The 14686-nt window shown below is 46.5% G+C and overlaps 1 protein-coding gene across 2 annotated transcripts in view; it reads left to right on the forward strand.

Moving 5' to 3' along the window:
• PRPF19 (pre-mRNA processing factor 19) overlaps positions 1–14686 on the forward strand; it is a 563471-nt gene that overhangs the window by 97877 nt on the left and 450908 nt on the right. For both annotated transcript variants that reach the window (XM_077454802.1, XM_077454803.1), the window contains exon 3: positions 13898–13974. In XM_077454802.1, the coding sequence (XP_077310928.1) occupies positions 13898–13974 (77 nt within the window). The remainder of the gene's footprint in view (positions 1–13897; positions 13975–14686) is intronic.

The raw sequence follows: 14686 nt of genomic DNA on the forward strand, positions 1-14686 counted from the left end.
ATCCCTGTAGTCCGCCGCGTCCATCTTGCTGGTGGCGTCTCGCAGCTCCGACCAATGACAGCGGCGCAACCGCGATGACGTCACTCCCGCGCATGCGCACGGGAGTCGCGCCTCGCAGCTCCGTTGCTGTCATACGGCGAAGCCGCGATGACGTCACTCCCGCGCATGCGCACGGGAGTCGACAAATTTGGCAAATCCATTCTTGGATTTGCCGCATTTAGTGCGCCTGCGCGCCGCTGTCTACGGCGCATGCGCCGTAGACAGCGGTGCCCATTTTCGGGCAAATATCTCCTAAACCATATAGGTTTAGGAGATATTGCTTGGACCTACAGGTAAGCCTTAATCTAGGCTTACCTATAGGTCCAAGTTGTTTGGAAGGGTTTACTTCCTCTTTAAATGTATAAGGACTAGAAGCGGGGTAAACATTCCATAAATATAACGGGAGAGTATTTAATTTTCAAGGGAACTGATACTCCTTGGGTATTAATGGTTTGAGATGAGTAAACATCCTGGACTATAATTCAATGTGCATTAATATAGAAAATATTTAAAATATATATAAAAAAGGGAGAAAAAAAAAGGAAGACATGAGGTACATAGGAAAATAATTTAGTTTTACTTTTCCTTTTTTGGGGAAGGAGGGCCAGTATAACATATAGAGTAACTGAAGCCAGTGTCATAGTGTATATATATAGACCTAATAATGAAATAAATGCAATGGAGAGTGTGGGTTACAGAAGGGGGAGGGAAGAACGGAGGGAGAAGGATCTATAATAATTGCATGATACCCACATAAATATGTTAAAATGGTACAACAGAGGATAAGAAATCGCTAATAAAACAATTGAGGTCCAACTCCTTATTGAGACCCTTTGGCGTGAGGGTGTCTAGTGTGAATATCCATTTAGACTCCAGTTGGCTGAGCGTTCTAACTTTGTGACCCCTTCTCCAGTGTTTGACATAGGGCTCGATCCCCCAAAATTTCAGTTAAGATGGGTCTTTGTTATGATACAGGGCAAAGTGTCTTGATACGTTGCGCTTGTCGAAACCCCTTTATTATGTTTTTTACATGTTCTTTCACTCTTACCCTGAGTGGTCTCTTGGTGCGGCCTATGTATTTAAGTCCGCAGCTACATTCCAGAGCATATACCGCTCCGACGTTGTTGCAGCAAATAAATTCTTTTATATCGTAGTTATTGCCTGTGCTAGTTGAGGTGAATTATTTTTTCCTTTCTTTGGGATGCTTTGTTCTGGTGCAGGCATAGCATCTTTTGCAGGGAAAAAAACCCTTTCCCCGTGAAGAATGCAAGTCCTGTACCTGGCGGGTCTAGGATGCTTTTCACGATTTTGTCCCTGATGGTAGGGGCTCGCCTATAAATGAATTTTGGACAAATGGGAAGGATATCATTTAGGTGTGCGTCTACATACAACCTGTTTATGTATTTCCATTATTTCCATCACAATATATATATATCTGCTATGGCCGTTGTTTTTTGGATGTATGTTATGGCTCAGTACGTCATTTCCGGCAGCAAATTTGTTGCGTTTTCCTCTATATGCGTTTATATGTATACATGCACATCTATATGTGTGTGTATATGTATGTGTGTGTGTGTGTGTGTGTGTGTGTATATATATATATATATATATATATATATGTATATGTGCACACACACAACTTTTTTTCCTTGGTCTAAATCTCATTTAATTTGTAACTCCCCCATACATTATTTTTACTACCATATTTACATTTTTTATCGGAATTCTGTTATTGCTGTTTCTATACTTTTTTTTTTATCTGGCTCTATTGCGTTTTTATGCTCCATTCAATAGTTGTCTTTCTCATTTTTATTGCTTTCTATCACCTTTTTATATCATACATTTTTTAATATTGTTTTACCATTTTTAATATTGTTTTGCTATATTGCTCGGACTCCGTGCCCTGCACGTTCTTTTTTTTTTTTTTTTTTTCAGTTTTAGCTGTCGCCCCCTACCTTTTTATCTGATCACCGGGTGTGGCAGGATTTACTATTGAGGGTATACCCGGACTGCAGCCCGAATAGCTTAAAAAGAAGGGGGTGGCGACATTTCCGGCATCTCAGAAACCGAATGTTCACAGTTGATGACACTTAAAATGGCCACCGCTCTATTTCCGGCCATCGGGAAGCCAGATGCTGTTAGCCCACCAAAAGAATGGCCGTACGTATACTTCTGGCGACCGGTTAAACTGCAAAATGGCCGCCGAACAACTTCCGGGTCTACACCAAAATGGCCGCTATAGCACTAATTCCTCTGTCTATTTAAAGACACTTCCAGTGGCACTAGTCATCCCCTGATGAAGTCACGTGACCCGTGACGAACACGCGTCGGGACGAGAGCCACCGGAAGTGACGCTTATCGAGCTCGCTGCTCGTTTATACAGCGCTCATTTTAAATCTTGTTTGTGAGTACTTTATTTGCCTATTTTAAATAAAAGCTAATTTGTGAAAAATTACTACACTATGGGACATCCTTCCTCTATACTTCTCTAATCCCACACATATACCAACCGCTGAGGGACCCCCATGCTGAACATCACAGAGCCATCATTTAAAGGGGCCATACAGCGCAGTAGGCAGGACACAAAAACGCCAGGATCTGGGGACACCGCAGCGGGACCTTAAAGGGATAGAGCATCAAGAATCCTAAGGATATATTGGTCATATGCTGTTACCTTACAGCTGTAAGGTAAGGGGACATCCATAACCAGACTACACAGGATCACGAGAGATAAACCCACCATCACCTGTATCACCGTTACTGCAATTTGTTCACGGTTTTTGTCACTATTAAATTGCACTGGCACTTTATGCAACTTTGGATATAATCGCTATTTTTGCACAGGACATCTGTCACTTGAAATAAGATTTTGCTTTTATCGCTTATTATTTTTTTGTATTACGTTGTAGTAAAGCGTATTCACCAATATAACGCATTCTAGCACTTTAAACACTGTATGCGATTTTAATCTTTTTGACAATCGCATTTATAATCGCACGTATATTCGTTCTATATATATATTCTATATATATTTTTCATATTTCTTATACGTAAGGATATTTTGACTTTTGCTACTTGTTTACAAATATAATATATATCTCAAAAAATATATAATTATATATCTACCATTATCACAATTTGGAAATTTGAACCGTATCGCTCCCTACTAAATATTGGTTATACTGGGGGGCGTGGCCTGAGGTGCATACTCCTGATCTTACCATCCTGCACCATCCTTCCTCTACATACCACCTGGATGACCCTGCCTTACCCCTCGCTCTATCCCTGGAGCCATCTGTCCGTTTTGGATGCCGCACCGGTAAGCTCTGCATGCCTGGGGACTGCCTGTAGGACAGACCGCGGCTTCGGCCTAGTCGCCGGAACGGCGGCCATCTTGTTCCACCCGGCGGCAGCTTCCTTGGGCCTCCTCAGTCCTCCATGCCACTCCGAAATCGCTGCATAATACCCCCAGCTACCGGACTGCCCTCGGCCGCGGGTGTGGTGACTGGTCTACTGATAGCGGCCAGTGGGATAGTCTGCGGCGCCGGCCTGGTCCCCGAGCCGGCAGCCATCTTGTACCACCCGCGGCAGCCCCTATAGGCCTCACTGCCAGTTTATATTGCTATACCCCCCTGCCTGTAGCTGCCAATTCGCCCCTTGCCACCCATGAAGTGCCCCTCTACCCTGCAGCAGCCGGTTGGATAGCCTGTGGGGCCGGCCTGGGCCCTGGAGCAGTGGCCATTTTGCTACACCCACCGCAGCCCCTTGCCAAATACTCTGCGACCACCTGCCCGCCCTGTGCCCGTTTCTCCCCTGCTGCAGCCGCTGATCCTTGCAGGCCCCAAGCCCCCATCTACTAACCATGCCTGCGGCACTTTGCGATTGACACGAGAGGGGAGGGTAAACAGCTGGCCTAATACATAGCGGCCATTTTGGAACACCCCGGACTATACTGGACCATGTCCCCACCTAAAAAGTCCAACGAGGCCGCTGACAAGCTTGCCAGATACCGCCGCCATGAAGAGGAACACCGGGCCAAAGATGGCGCTGGTGCTCCCCCTGACGCAGACCACTCTACGTCGGCCACTAATCAAGTTCTGGACGCTATAGCCCTATGTCGGAGCACGCTCACCTCCAAAATTGAGGAGGTCAAAATTGATGTGTCCCTCATCCCGCAAGATCTCTCTACCCTCCGGGATCATGTAGTGGAGACTAAGACCCACATCAGTAGAGCTGAAGACATACACCCCCTACAACACACTACTGACGAGGTACGCAGTCAGCTGCAACAGCTTAGCGCGAAACAGGACGACATGGAAAATCGTCTCTGAAGATGTAATCTCCGCTTTATCGGCCTCCCTGAGACAGCTGAAGGTAACGATCCGACGGGTTTCCTTGAAAATCTCCTGACCTCCACCTTCGGCAGAGAGGCATTTTCGGTGATGTTAGCAGTGGAGAGAGCTCATCGAATTCCGGCCCCTCCCCCTCCCAGGGGGCCCCACCGCGTACTCTGATTGCGAAATTTCTTAACTTCAGGGACCGTGACAAAATCCTCCGCCTAACCAGAGAGAGGGGTAATATCCCCCATACCAATACCCATGTGGCAGTATTCCCATACTTTTCCAGCGAGGTACAACGGCAGAGATCCAAGTTCCAGCATGTTAAGCGACGCCTCCGGGTTCTACACCTTAAATATGCAATGCTGTATCCTGCGAAGCTTCGCGTGGAACACGAGGGCTGAACCCACTTTTTTGATGACCCTGAATTGGCATCCACCTGGATTGACCAGAGAGAACACCGAGCCTGAACATGTTGCCCTACCTGTAAGCTGTGGATGCTTTTCTTCCCTTCTCCCGCTCCCATGGGTGCCCGCAATCTCCTGCTGCTACTTTGGTGATTAAGCTGTCGCGCTGAGCACATTGTCAATAACGGCCCTTGCAGGGCCAGCGGATAAACTCGGGAAGATTTTCTTTACACCTCGTACTGGATCTCACAGCATGATTATCCTTTCCCGGCGTTCTCGCTGGCCTGAGATCCCTGCCTTCCCTGTACCTGAGGAGCGCCTGGGGAGGACTGAAGATTACATGTCATCCAGGACTTTTCTACTGGTACTTTATTCATCATCCATATGGCGGGCGGAGCTCCCCCCCCTGCTCAGCCATGATGGTACCACACCTTTGTGGCCCCTACTCCCCATGCACCTTCCAGAGAAGAAGTCGCCCCCCTAGGACTTTTAGGATTTTTGTGCACTTTCCCTCCCCCATTTGTCAGATTTTTTTTTTCTCCCCCTTTGTTTTTCTCTTTGTTACCTTGGGTATCTATGCTCCTCTGCAATTAAGTTCCATGCCTCCAATGGGTCCTTACCAGTGGATGTCCCCTGTTGGTACCCAGTTATGGGATATGATGTCCAAGCCACGTTGGGGTGGCGCTGGACTGGGTGGGGGGTGTGATGTGGTTTTATTTTTCTTACACCATTATGTTTGCTAACGTTTGTTTATGCTGAAGGTACTATGTTAGTCATACATGCATTTTTGGAATTGGCTGCTATTGTGTTTTGTGCGCACTGAATTGGCCATGACTGCTCTGCTGATTCTGGCCCGCCTATGGTTTGTTTACGCCCTGCACCCACCATGAGCTCTCTAAAGTTCCTTGCGTGGAATGTCCAAGGCATGCGGAATAAGATAAAACGCACTGCCGCCCTGACATTCCTTAAGTCCCAGCGAGCTGACATTATCGCGCTTGTTGAGACCCATGTTACTGGCCATCTCCAGTCCTCTCTTAAAAAAAACGTGGATAGGTTGGGCGTATCATGCTACCCACACCTCATACTCCAGGGGGGTTTCGGTCCTAATTGCTAAAAGGGTGCCGTTTGACCTAGTGCTGCTCCAGATGGACCAGCAGGGCAGATATGTATTCCTACATGCCACCATTAATGGAGCCCCTATTTTGATAATAGCCTGCTATGTCCCCCCTCCCTATAATTCAGTTGTACTTAAGGAGTGCCTTGCATTTATGGCACACTACCCCTCGGTGCCGGCAGTGTGGATGGGGGACTTTAATATGACCCTCATTCCTGCTCTGGACCGAATGGGCACACCGGACTCCCCCCGGTGACCCACCAGCCCATACCAGACTACATTGTATATTTACTGACTTTGCTCTTGTATATACATGGCACCACAAGCATCCGTATGCTAAAGCATACTCGTGCTTTTCAGCCAGCCATAACGCAATGTCCCGAATTGACTTTGTTCTCATCTCACAGACCCTGACACCCAGACTGGAAGATGTGGGCTTCGCTCCGAGAATTCTCTCGGATCACGCCCCCTACTGGAATATGATGCGGCTCCTGAAGGCCTCTCCCTCTCCTACTTGGCGGCTGAACCCATTTTGGCTAACCACCCTGCAGGAGCAAGAAGACATCCCCACGGAATTGCAACACTATTTTACAGTTAACGGGGATTCCACTACCTACGACCTAGTGTGGGACACATTTAAGCTTTACGCCTGCTCCCTGCTCACCACGCGTATTAACCGACTTAAGCGGTCGTCAAAACTTGTTATCCAACAGGCTAAGGATCACCTACAAAGACTGGAGGAGGAGTTTCATCGGGACCCCTCGCCTGACGCGGCTACTAACCTTAAGCTCCAGCTACGACAGGTCTCCCAACTGCATACGGAGCAGGCCAAGCAGCGCATCTTTTTCTGTAGGCAAAGGATATTTGAGTATCGAGAAAGATCGGGCAAACTACTTGCTTACCTCGCCCACCTAGATTCCCATCCCCCCCAGTCGTGGTCTCACTGATAGACACCCAGGGGAATGGTATTACGGATCCACAACAGGTGGCGGAGGAATTTGCAACATTTTATCGAGCACTCTACGCCACTCGGGTCACTCATACTCCCCAAGACACCAGAGACTACCTAGCGAGAGTTACATTTCCCAAACTGACAGACGCCCAACGTGACCTTTTAGAGGCCCCCATTACTGAGGAGGATATTTCCGAGGCTATCTCCTCTCTGGCCACTTCTAAAGCACCAGGACTGGACGGTCTACCGCTTGAATTTTATGCAACCTACTCTGAAATTTTGACCCCCTAAACTTCACGACTTATATAAATCCATATTTGACACGGGAATCCTACCCCCCTCCATGAGAGAAGCACAAATAGTAGTAATTCCTAAGCCAGGGAAGGACCCAAACTATCCGGAATCATATAGACCTATCTCCCTACTACAGGTCGACATTAAAATACTGGCCAAGATTCTTGCCTCCCGCCTTAATCAGGTCATCCTCTCACTGATCCACCCTGACCAGACTGGCTTTATACCAGGAAAAAAACACCGCCATGAATAGCCGACGCTTACTCATGAACATCCCAGGGATCCCATGATGAAGTCGGCTCGCGGGTCGTGGTGGCCTTGGATGCTGCCAAGGCCTTCGACTCCGTGGAATGGAACTACCTGTGGGAATGCCTCTCGGGATTTGGACTTGGCCCCAACTTTATTCGATGGGTCCAACTCCTGTATCAATCCCCGAGGGCCAAGGTGCTTGTGAACGGCTGGCTCTCTGATCAGTTCCCGCTGGAGAGAGGGACTCGACAAGGTTGCCCCCTTTCTCCCATGCTGTATGCGTTGCCTGTGGAACCACTAGCTATTATGGTTCGCGCAGACACCAGAATTTGTGGCCTTAGGATAGGAGATCTGGAAGAAAAGATTGGGATGTATGCTGACGATACATGCCTATACTTAGCCGACTCGGGTCCCTCTCTTCTTGCAGCCCTTCACACCATAGACTGTATTGGTAGTCATTCGGGCCTGAGCATCAACTGGTCCAAATCCCAGATCCTTCCGCTTGATTTCCCCCCCCTGTACCCACGTCCCCTCCTCTAAATCTCCCTAGGGTTTCCGTGATCAAGTATTTAGGAGTGCAGGTCACTAGATCGCTGACAGACTATATACCCCTGAACATTGAACCCCTTTACACCCTGATCAAGAACAAGACACAAACCTGGGCCAGACTACCTCTGGGTTTTATGGGACGCATCAATCTGGTCAAAATGATACTCCTGCCCAAGATACTTTATTTGGTGTGGCATGCACCCCTGTATATACCACAACATTTTTTCAAGACGATTGAATCAATTCTTAATCCATTTATATGGGGCCACAGCAGACACATTGTCTTGGAGACTTATGAAGAACCCAGTGACAATGGGAGGGGCTGCTCTTCCAGATTTCCAGGATTATTATCTTGCCTCCCAATTGTCCCATTTCTATCACTTTGACTAGAGCGAGCTACCAAGATACCAGACATTACTTTGTAAACGCCCTGACGACCCAGCCCACACCCCACTTCAGTCAGTCCTTAGGGCCCCATTGTCAAGACGTCCCCCTCATCACAAGGTAGACACGCTGACGCACCACCGGAGGATATGGCGGACGGCCCTTAAACTTGGGACCCCACAGGTTCATTCTTACACTCCTCTCTGGTTCAACACCCATTTGCCCGAACTGCTGTCCGTTCCGGACCCCGCAGCCTGGACACGTTATGGGATCCTGTACATGCACCAAATTATGACTGACACTGGGATTAAATCCTTTCAAACGCTAAAGGATGAATTCACACTCCCTAACCATCTTCTCTTCAGATATTTACAGCTCCGACATGCGCTACAGACTCAATTTGCCGGCTGCAACCCCACTCTGACAGTCCCTCCTATAGTGGATATAGTCACAGGTGCTGAGCCAACCAAGTTGATCTCCACCCTGTACTCCACCATCCGACTCCCAGGCATCGGGGCATTGGCTTATGCCGCCAAGGCCAGATGGGAGATGGATGTTAGAATGATTGAGGATGAGGAATGGGATGAAGTCTTGGGGGACGTGAAGAGAGTCTCCCCCAGGCTCTCGGACCGCCTCACACAGCTATACATTATACATAGGACATACCTGACCCCCCAGAAGATAGCACGGTTCAAACCCACGTATAATCTAGGATACTGCTTATGCGACCACACTCCAGGCTCCTTCTATCAGCTCATATGGTCCTGTCCGGTTATCCAAACATACTGGATACAGGTAATTCACTTTCTCCGTGACCAAATGGGCTCTCCTGCTAGCCTTGACCCAAAGATGTGCCTGCTTGGTCTATTGCCAGAATTAGAAGCTGACAAGTCCCTTCGCACCTTCTTATATGAAACACTGTTCCTGGCGAGAAAAGTGATTGCTCATGGCTGGATGCAGGCCCCCCCCCCCCCCCCCACGGTCCAGTGCTGGAAGAAAGAGGTTAACGATACCCTCCCATATAAGAAATTGATCTATATACATAGAGGATGTCCACTTAAATACGAGCAGATCTGGGGTTGGTGGTTGGGGGATGGGGAGACATGTACTTGATATGCTGTTATATTGATCCCTTGCCACCCCCCCCCCCCCCTCTGCTTTTCCCCTTCTGTGCTTCCTCCATCTCACGGACCTACTTTTATTATGTCTCCTTCCCCCTCCCCCTTTTATTTCTCCTTTTGCCTGCTCCCCCTCCCCCGGTTGACACAAATTAGCTCTATAATGACTCTACCCATGATGGGTGTCTGAACCCTATACATCACAGCTAACCCAATGCACTCATGTATGCAACACTGCCTTGGCCAGATTGGCCCTCATTACTTGATGTACCGTATGTATGCCTACTATGTATGTTATCTTCTCTGTTTTCTTCTTTTTTTTTTTTTCAATAAAGTTTGTTTTTCGATTAAAAATATAGGTTATACTAAGTCACATACACCTTCTAAAAACATTTATAAGCAATTACTTTTGTGTTATACCAGACTAGGCATCTGCATAATCGCCTGGCTACGGCATTTATAATACAAACCCATATAGAGCCCATTGTCCCCTAAGGTGGGATTACCCCTGTCATAGTTCAGCGCACCACTACTCTTCTACTTACTCTGCTCAGTTGGGTCCAGACATTCCCCTTCAGTGTGTGCAGCAGTAGGGCCCCCCCCCCCCCTCACCCTGATTAGGCGCAGGAATATTCCCTTATATTATGGCTTAAAGAGGAAGTAAACCCTGATGAGTTTACTTCCTCTTTCATTCCCTGCAAAGGCAAAGCATAATGGACTACTATGCATCACATAGTAGCCCATTATGTGTCACTTACCTGACACAGGAGCCAGCGAAGTCGCCGCTGTACCCTGTAGTCCGCCGCATCCATCTTCTTGGGGGTCTCGCAGCTCCGCCGCTGTCATTCGGCGAAGCCGCGATGACGTCACTCCCGCGCATGCGCTCAGGAGCCGATAAGCGCGGCAGCTCCGTCGTTGAGAATGCCGCGCTCAGTTCGCCTGCGCGCCGCTCTCTACTGCGCATGCGCCGTAGACAGTGGTGCCTGTTTTCGGGCAAATATCTCCTAAACTGTATAGGTTTAGGAGATATTTCTTGGACCTACAGGTAAGCCTTAATCTAGGCTTACCTGTAGGTAAAAGTGGTTTGTAAGACCTCTTTCACACTGGGGCGTTTTTCAGGCGTTTTTCATGCGCTTTAGCGTTAAAAAATACGCCTGAAAGAAGCCGTAACTGCAATCCCAATGTAAAAGCCCGAGTGCTTTCACACCGATATCCCTTTCATACTGGGGCATTTTTGAGGCGCTTCAGCGTTAAAAAAAGCGCCTGAAAGAAGCTGCAACTGCAATCCCAATGTAAAAGCCTGAGTGCTTTCACACCAAGGCGCTGCGCTGGCAGGGCGTCAAAAAAAGTCCTGCAAGCAGCTTCTTTGCAGCGCTTTTGGAGCGGTGAATACAACGCTCCTAAAGTGCCCCTTCCCATTGAAATCAATGGGAAGCACCTGTAAAACGCCAGAAAAACGCCTGAAAATTACTATTGGCAGCAGCGTTTTGTGGGCGCTTTTAACCCTTTATTTGGCCACTAGCAGGGGTTAAAAGCGCCCCAATAATGCTCGAAAAACGATGGTAAAGCGCTGCTAGTTTAAGCGGCGCTTTACGAGCGCTGACATTGTGAAAGGGTTCTTAAAGCACTTGGGCTTTCACATTGGGCCTGCAGATGAGGCTTCTTTCAAGTGCTTTACAGGCGCTTTTTTTAACGCTAAAGCGCCTGAAAAACGCCCCAGTGTGAAAGGGGTCTAAGGGTTTACAACCACTTTAAATGTGTTGGTGGTTCTAAATCTTTTAATATATTTAACTGACAATATGGCTGTGCCTCTTTTTTTTTCACGTTCCTCCAGAGCTCTCACACTAATACAGGAGGTGTGTTACTGACCAGATCACCAGGTTAAAACATAGGAAAAAAAACTGATGCAGCCACCACATCTAATGATTGGTTAGCTGCAGTATTGTAAATTTTTAATTTTGTGTTAAATACCGCTTTAAAGGTACCTATATTTTTATTTTTGTGACTCCTTTAGATAGTGATCAGAATTTAACCACTTTGCGCCCACGCTATAGCCAAAAGGCGACTGCAGCGCGGACGCTAACTGCCGGGAGGCCGTCCCTGGACGTCCTCTTTAACTTCCCCTCTGCGCGCCGCCGCGGGCGTGCATTGGGGAAGTTCTGTGCTGGCTGTGTCCCCCGGACACAGCCAGTCACAGATCGCTGTAAATGGCCAATCACAGCGGCCGTTTACAGCGTGATCGGCATGCCCAATGAGAAGAGATGATATCATATGTAAACATATCCCTCATTGCCGGGTAACCCTCCTCACACAGACAGCATGTGAGGAGGGAGAGTGTAAAAAAAAAAAAAATTAAACTACAGTGGCCACCTGTCCCCACTGCCACGTGTCAGTGGCACGTGCCATCAATGCCAGGTATTAGTGCCACGTGTCAGTGGCACATATTAGTGCCATCTGTCAGTGTCACGTGTTGTCAGTGCCACGTGCCATCTGTTATCAGTGTCACCTGTCATCAATGCCAGGTATTAGTGCCACGTGCCATCAGTGCCACCTGTCAGTGTCACGTGTCGTCAGTGCCACGTATTTGTGGAATCTGTCATCAGTGCCACCTGTCATCAGTGCCACGTCGGTGTCATTGTCCTGGTGCTCCAGGGCCTTCAAACGTGTAATAGGTAGTCAACAAGTTAGATGTGTAACTTATGCTCCTAGAACATGTGATGGTGTTCCCTGCATGTTGGGCCCTCTCTGTGGCCAGGCTGTGGGAAAAGTCCCACACGTGGTATCGTAATACTCAGGAGGAGTAGCAGAATTTATTTTGGGGCATTATTTTTGGTATACACATGCCACGTGAGAGAAATAACCCATTACAATGCCAATTTTGTGGAAAAAAATGTAATAAAAAAAATCTTCATTTTGCAAAGAAGTGTGGGGAAAAAATTACAACATCAAAAAGCCCACCATTCCTCTTACTAAATACCTTGGAATGTCTACTTTCAAAAAAGGGGTCATTTGGGGGCTATTTGTACTTTCCTAGCTTGTTTGGGTCACAAGAAATGTGATGGGCCACCAGTACATCAGATGTGATAAATTTTGTATGATTCACACCACAGCTTGTAGACTCTCTAACTTTCACAAAGACCAAATAATATCCACTAATTTTGGGTTATTTTTACCAAAGATATGTAGCAGTATAAATTGTGGCCAAAATTTATGAAGAAAAATTAATTTGCAAAATTTTATCACAGGAAAAGAAAAATGCGTTTCCCCCCCAAAATTTTAGTTTATTTTTTAATTTATAGTGCAAAAAATAAAAAACAGAGGTGATCAAATACCACCAAAAGAAAGCTCTATTTGTGGGGAAAAAAGGACAAAAAATTCATTTGGGTACACTATTGCATGAAATTATCATTCAAAGTGTGAGAGCACCGAAAGCTGAAAATTGGTCTAGGCAGGAGGGGTGTTTAAGTGCCCAGTAGGCAAGTGGTTAATGTAATGTCTTTGAGTACATCTGAAGTTATTTGTAACCGTTTAAACAGGTCACAAATCTTGATTCTATGTAATATGAATGCCTCAAAAAGTTAGGAAAAACAAAATGCGCCTTTTTTAAATTGACAGCACGGCCTCTGCTGATTAAATAGAGGCCAGGGCTAATTGTGGTCAGCAGCTAATTACCAAGCAGAACCATGAGTCAGTAATGACAGCTCTGACAAAATCTTATCTCTCTGCCTGTGATGTGGTGACAGCGCTGCTGTGAATTTGTAGGCGGTGAGACAGCGCTGTCACGGCATCACAGAAAGCTTCCTAATGTGGTGCTGACTGCCAGCAATAAACTGGTATTTGTGAGAGACTGCAGGGGTTTTGGGGTAAAATTATAGGTGCAAATGTACTTGATTAAGTGCTGCTCCACTTAAAGTGGGATGTCCCTTAAAAAAATTTAAATAAAAAATAATTTAAGTTAGCAGCTACAAATACTGCAGCTGCTGACTTTTAATTATTGGACACTTACCTGTCAGGGTCCAGCGATGCGGGGAACGAAGCCCTGCTCCGCTCGGTGGCGCCGGCATTCTTACTGTGGGCACCTGTCTGTGGCTTCACAGCCGGGCGCCCACTGCCCATGCGGCGCCGTGCAGTCATCTGGGACCTATTGTGTGCCCCAGATGACTGACTGCGCTGAGGGGAAGTGACCTCAGGTGCCTGGGCACTGAAGGAGGCAGACTACGAGGGACCCCCTAGCAACAGGCATTTAGAGGTGAGTTAGTTTTTTATTTTTTTCAAACTTTTTTTTATCTTTTTTTTTTTTTTTTTGTTTTTTTTTTTTGGTGGAAACACCACTTTAATAGATTATGGCTATACTTTAAACATTACATGGACATAATAATCTTAGCAGTAAATACTTTGTTTTAGTTATTTAAATCGATTTTTTTTTATTTGCTGTCTTTGTTGCCATCTTATAGTTGCTCACCCAGTTCGTCCAAAACCACCCTCTGCAACAAGTATTCCAGCAATTCTGAAGTCTTTGCAAGATGAATGGGTAAGTTTCAATTCATTTTCAATGACAGAAAATGTCATGCTTTTTTGCATATGATTGTTATTACATTTTCTAGTTATCTTTGAAAGCAACACTGGCGGCTTTTAGTAGCTCCTACTGGCACTAATACCCCTTTCACACCACACCATATATATATATATATATATATATATATATATATATATATATATATAATTTTTTTTAAATGTTACTGGCAGGGAAGGGGTTAACACTAGAGGGTGATGAAGGGGTTAATTGTTCCCTGGGAGGTTTGATGATCTGTCTCTTCTCTCATCAGATAAATGGAAACTGTCTTAACACACAGATCCCAGTTCTGTGTCAGCCACGACCGTGGTGGCCTGGCGGTGATTGTTACAGCTGGGGGCAAAAAGCAGGCGTGCCCCTAGTGGCTACAGGGTGAAGCGATTTAAAAAAATTAAAAAAAATTGCTTCGCTCAGCCGTGCCATTCTTGCCGCTGGTCGGCAAGTGGTTAAAGACTTTTGACAATTCTCAGACAGAACTGTTATATTCTATGCAGGCCATGCAAAAACAATATCATCCTTCAAAAAAAGTAATTTTAAGAACGTTCGTTCGATTTTTCCAATTGTTAGTGGTGTCAAATCAACATTCTTTTCGACCACGGAGACAAGAAATTTCGAAGGAGCAGAATAGGAAAATTCTTGGTCAACAGAATTTTCAGACAAGTGTATGTGG

This window comes from Lithobates pipiens, unplaced genomic scaffold (assembly GCF_037356315.1).
Source record: "Lithobates pipiens isolate NorthernLeopardFrog02 unplaced genomic scaffold, aLitPip1_a1.2 Scaffold_25, whole genome shotgun sequence".
NCBI classification, from domain to species: Eukaryota; Metazoa; Chordata; class Amphibia; order Anura; family Ranidae; genus Lithobates; species Lithobates pipiens.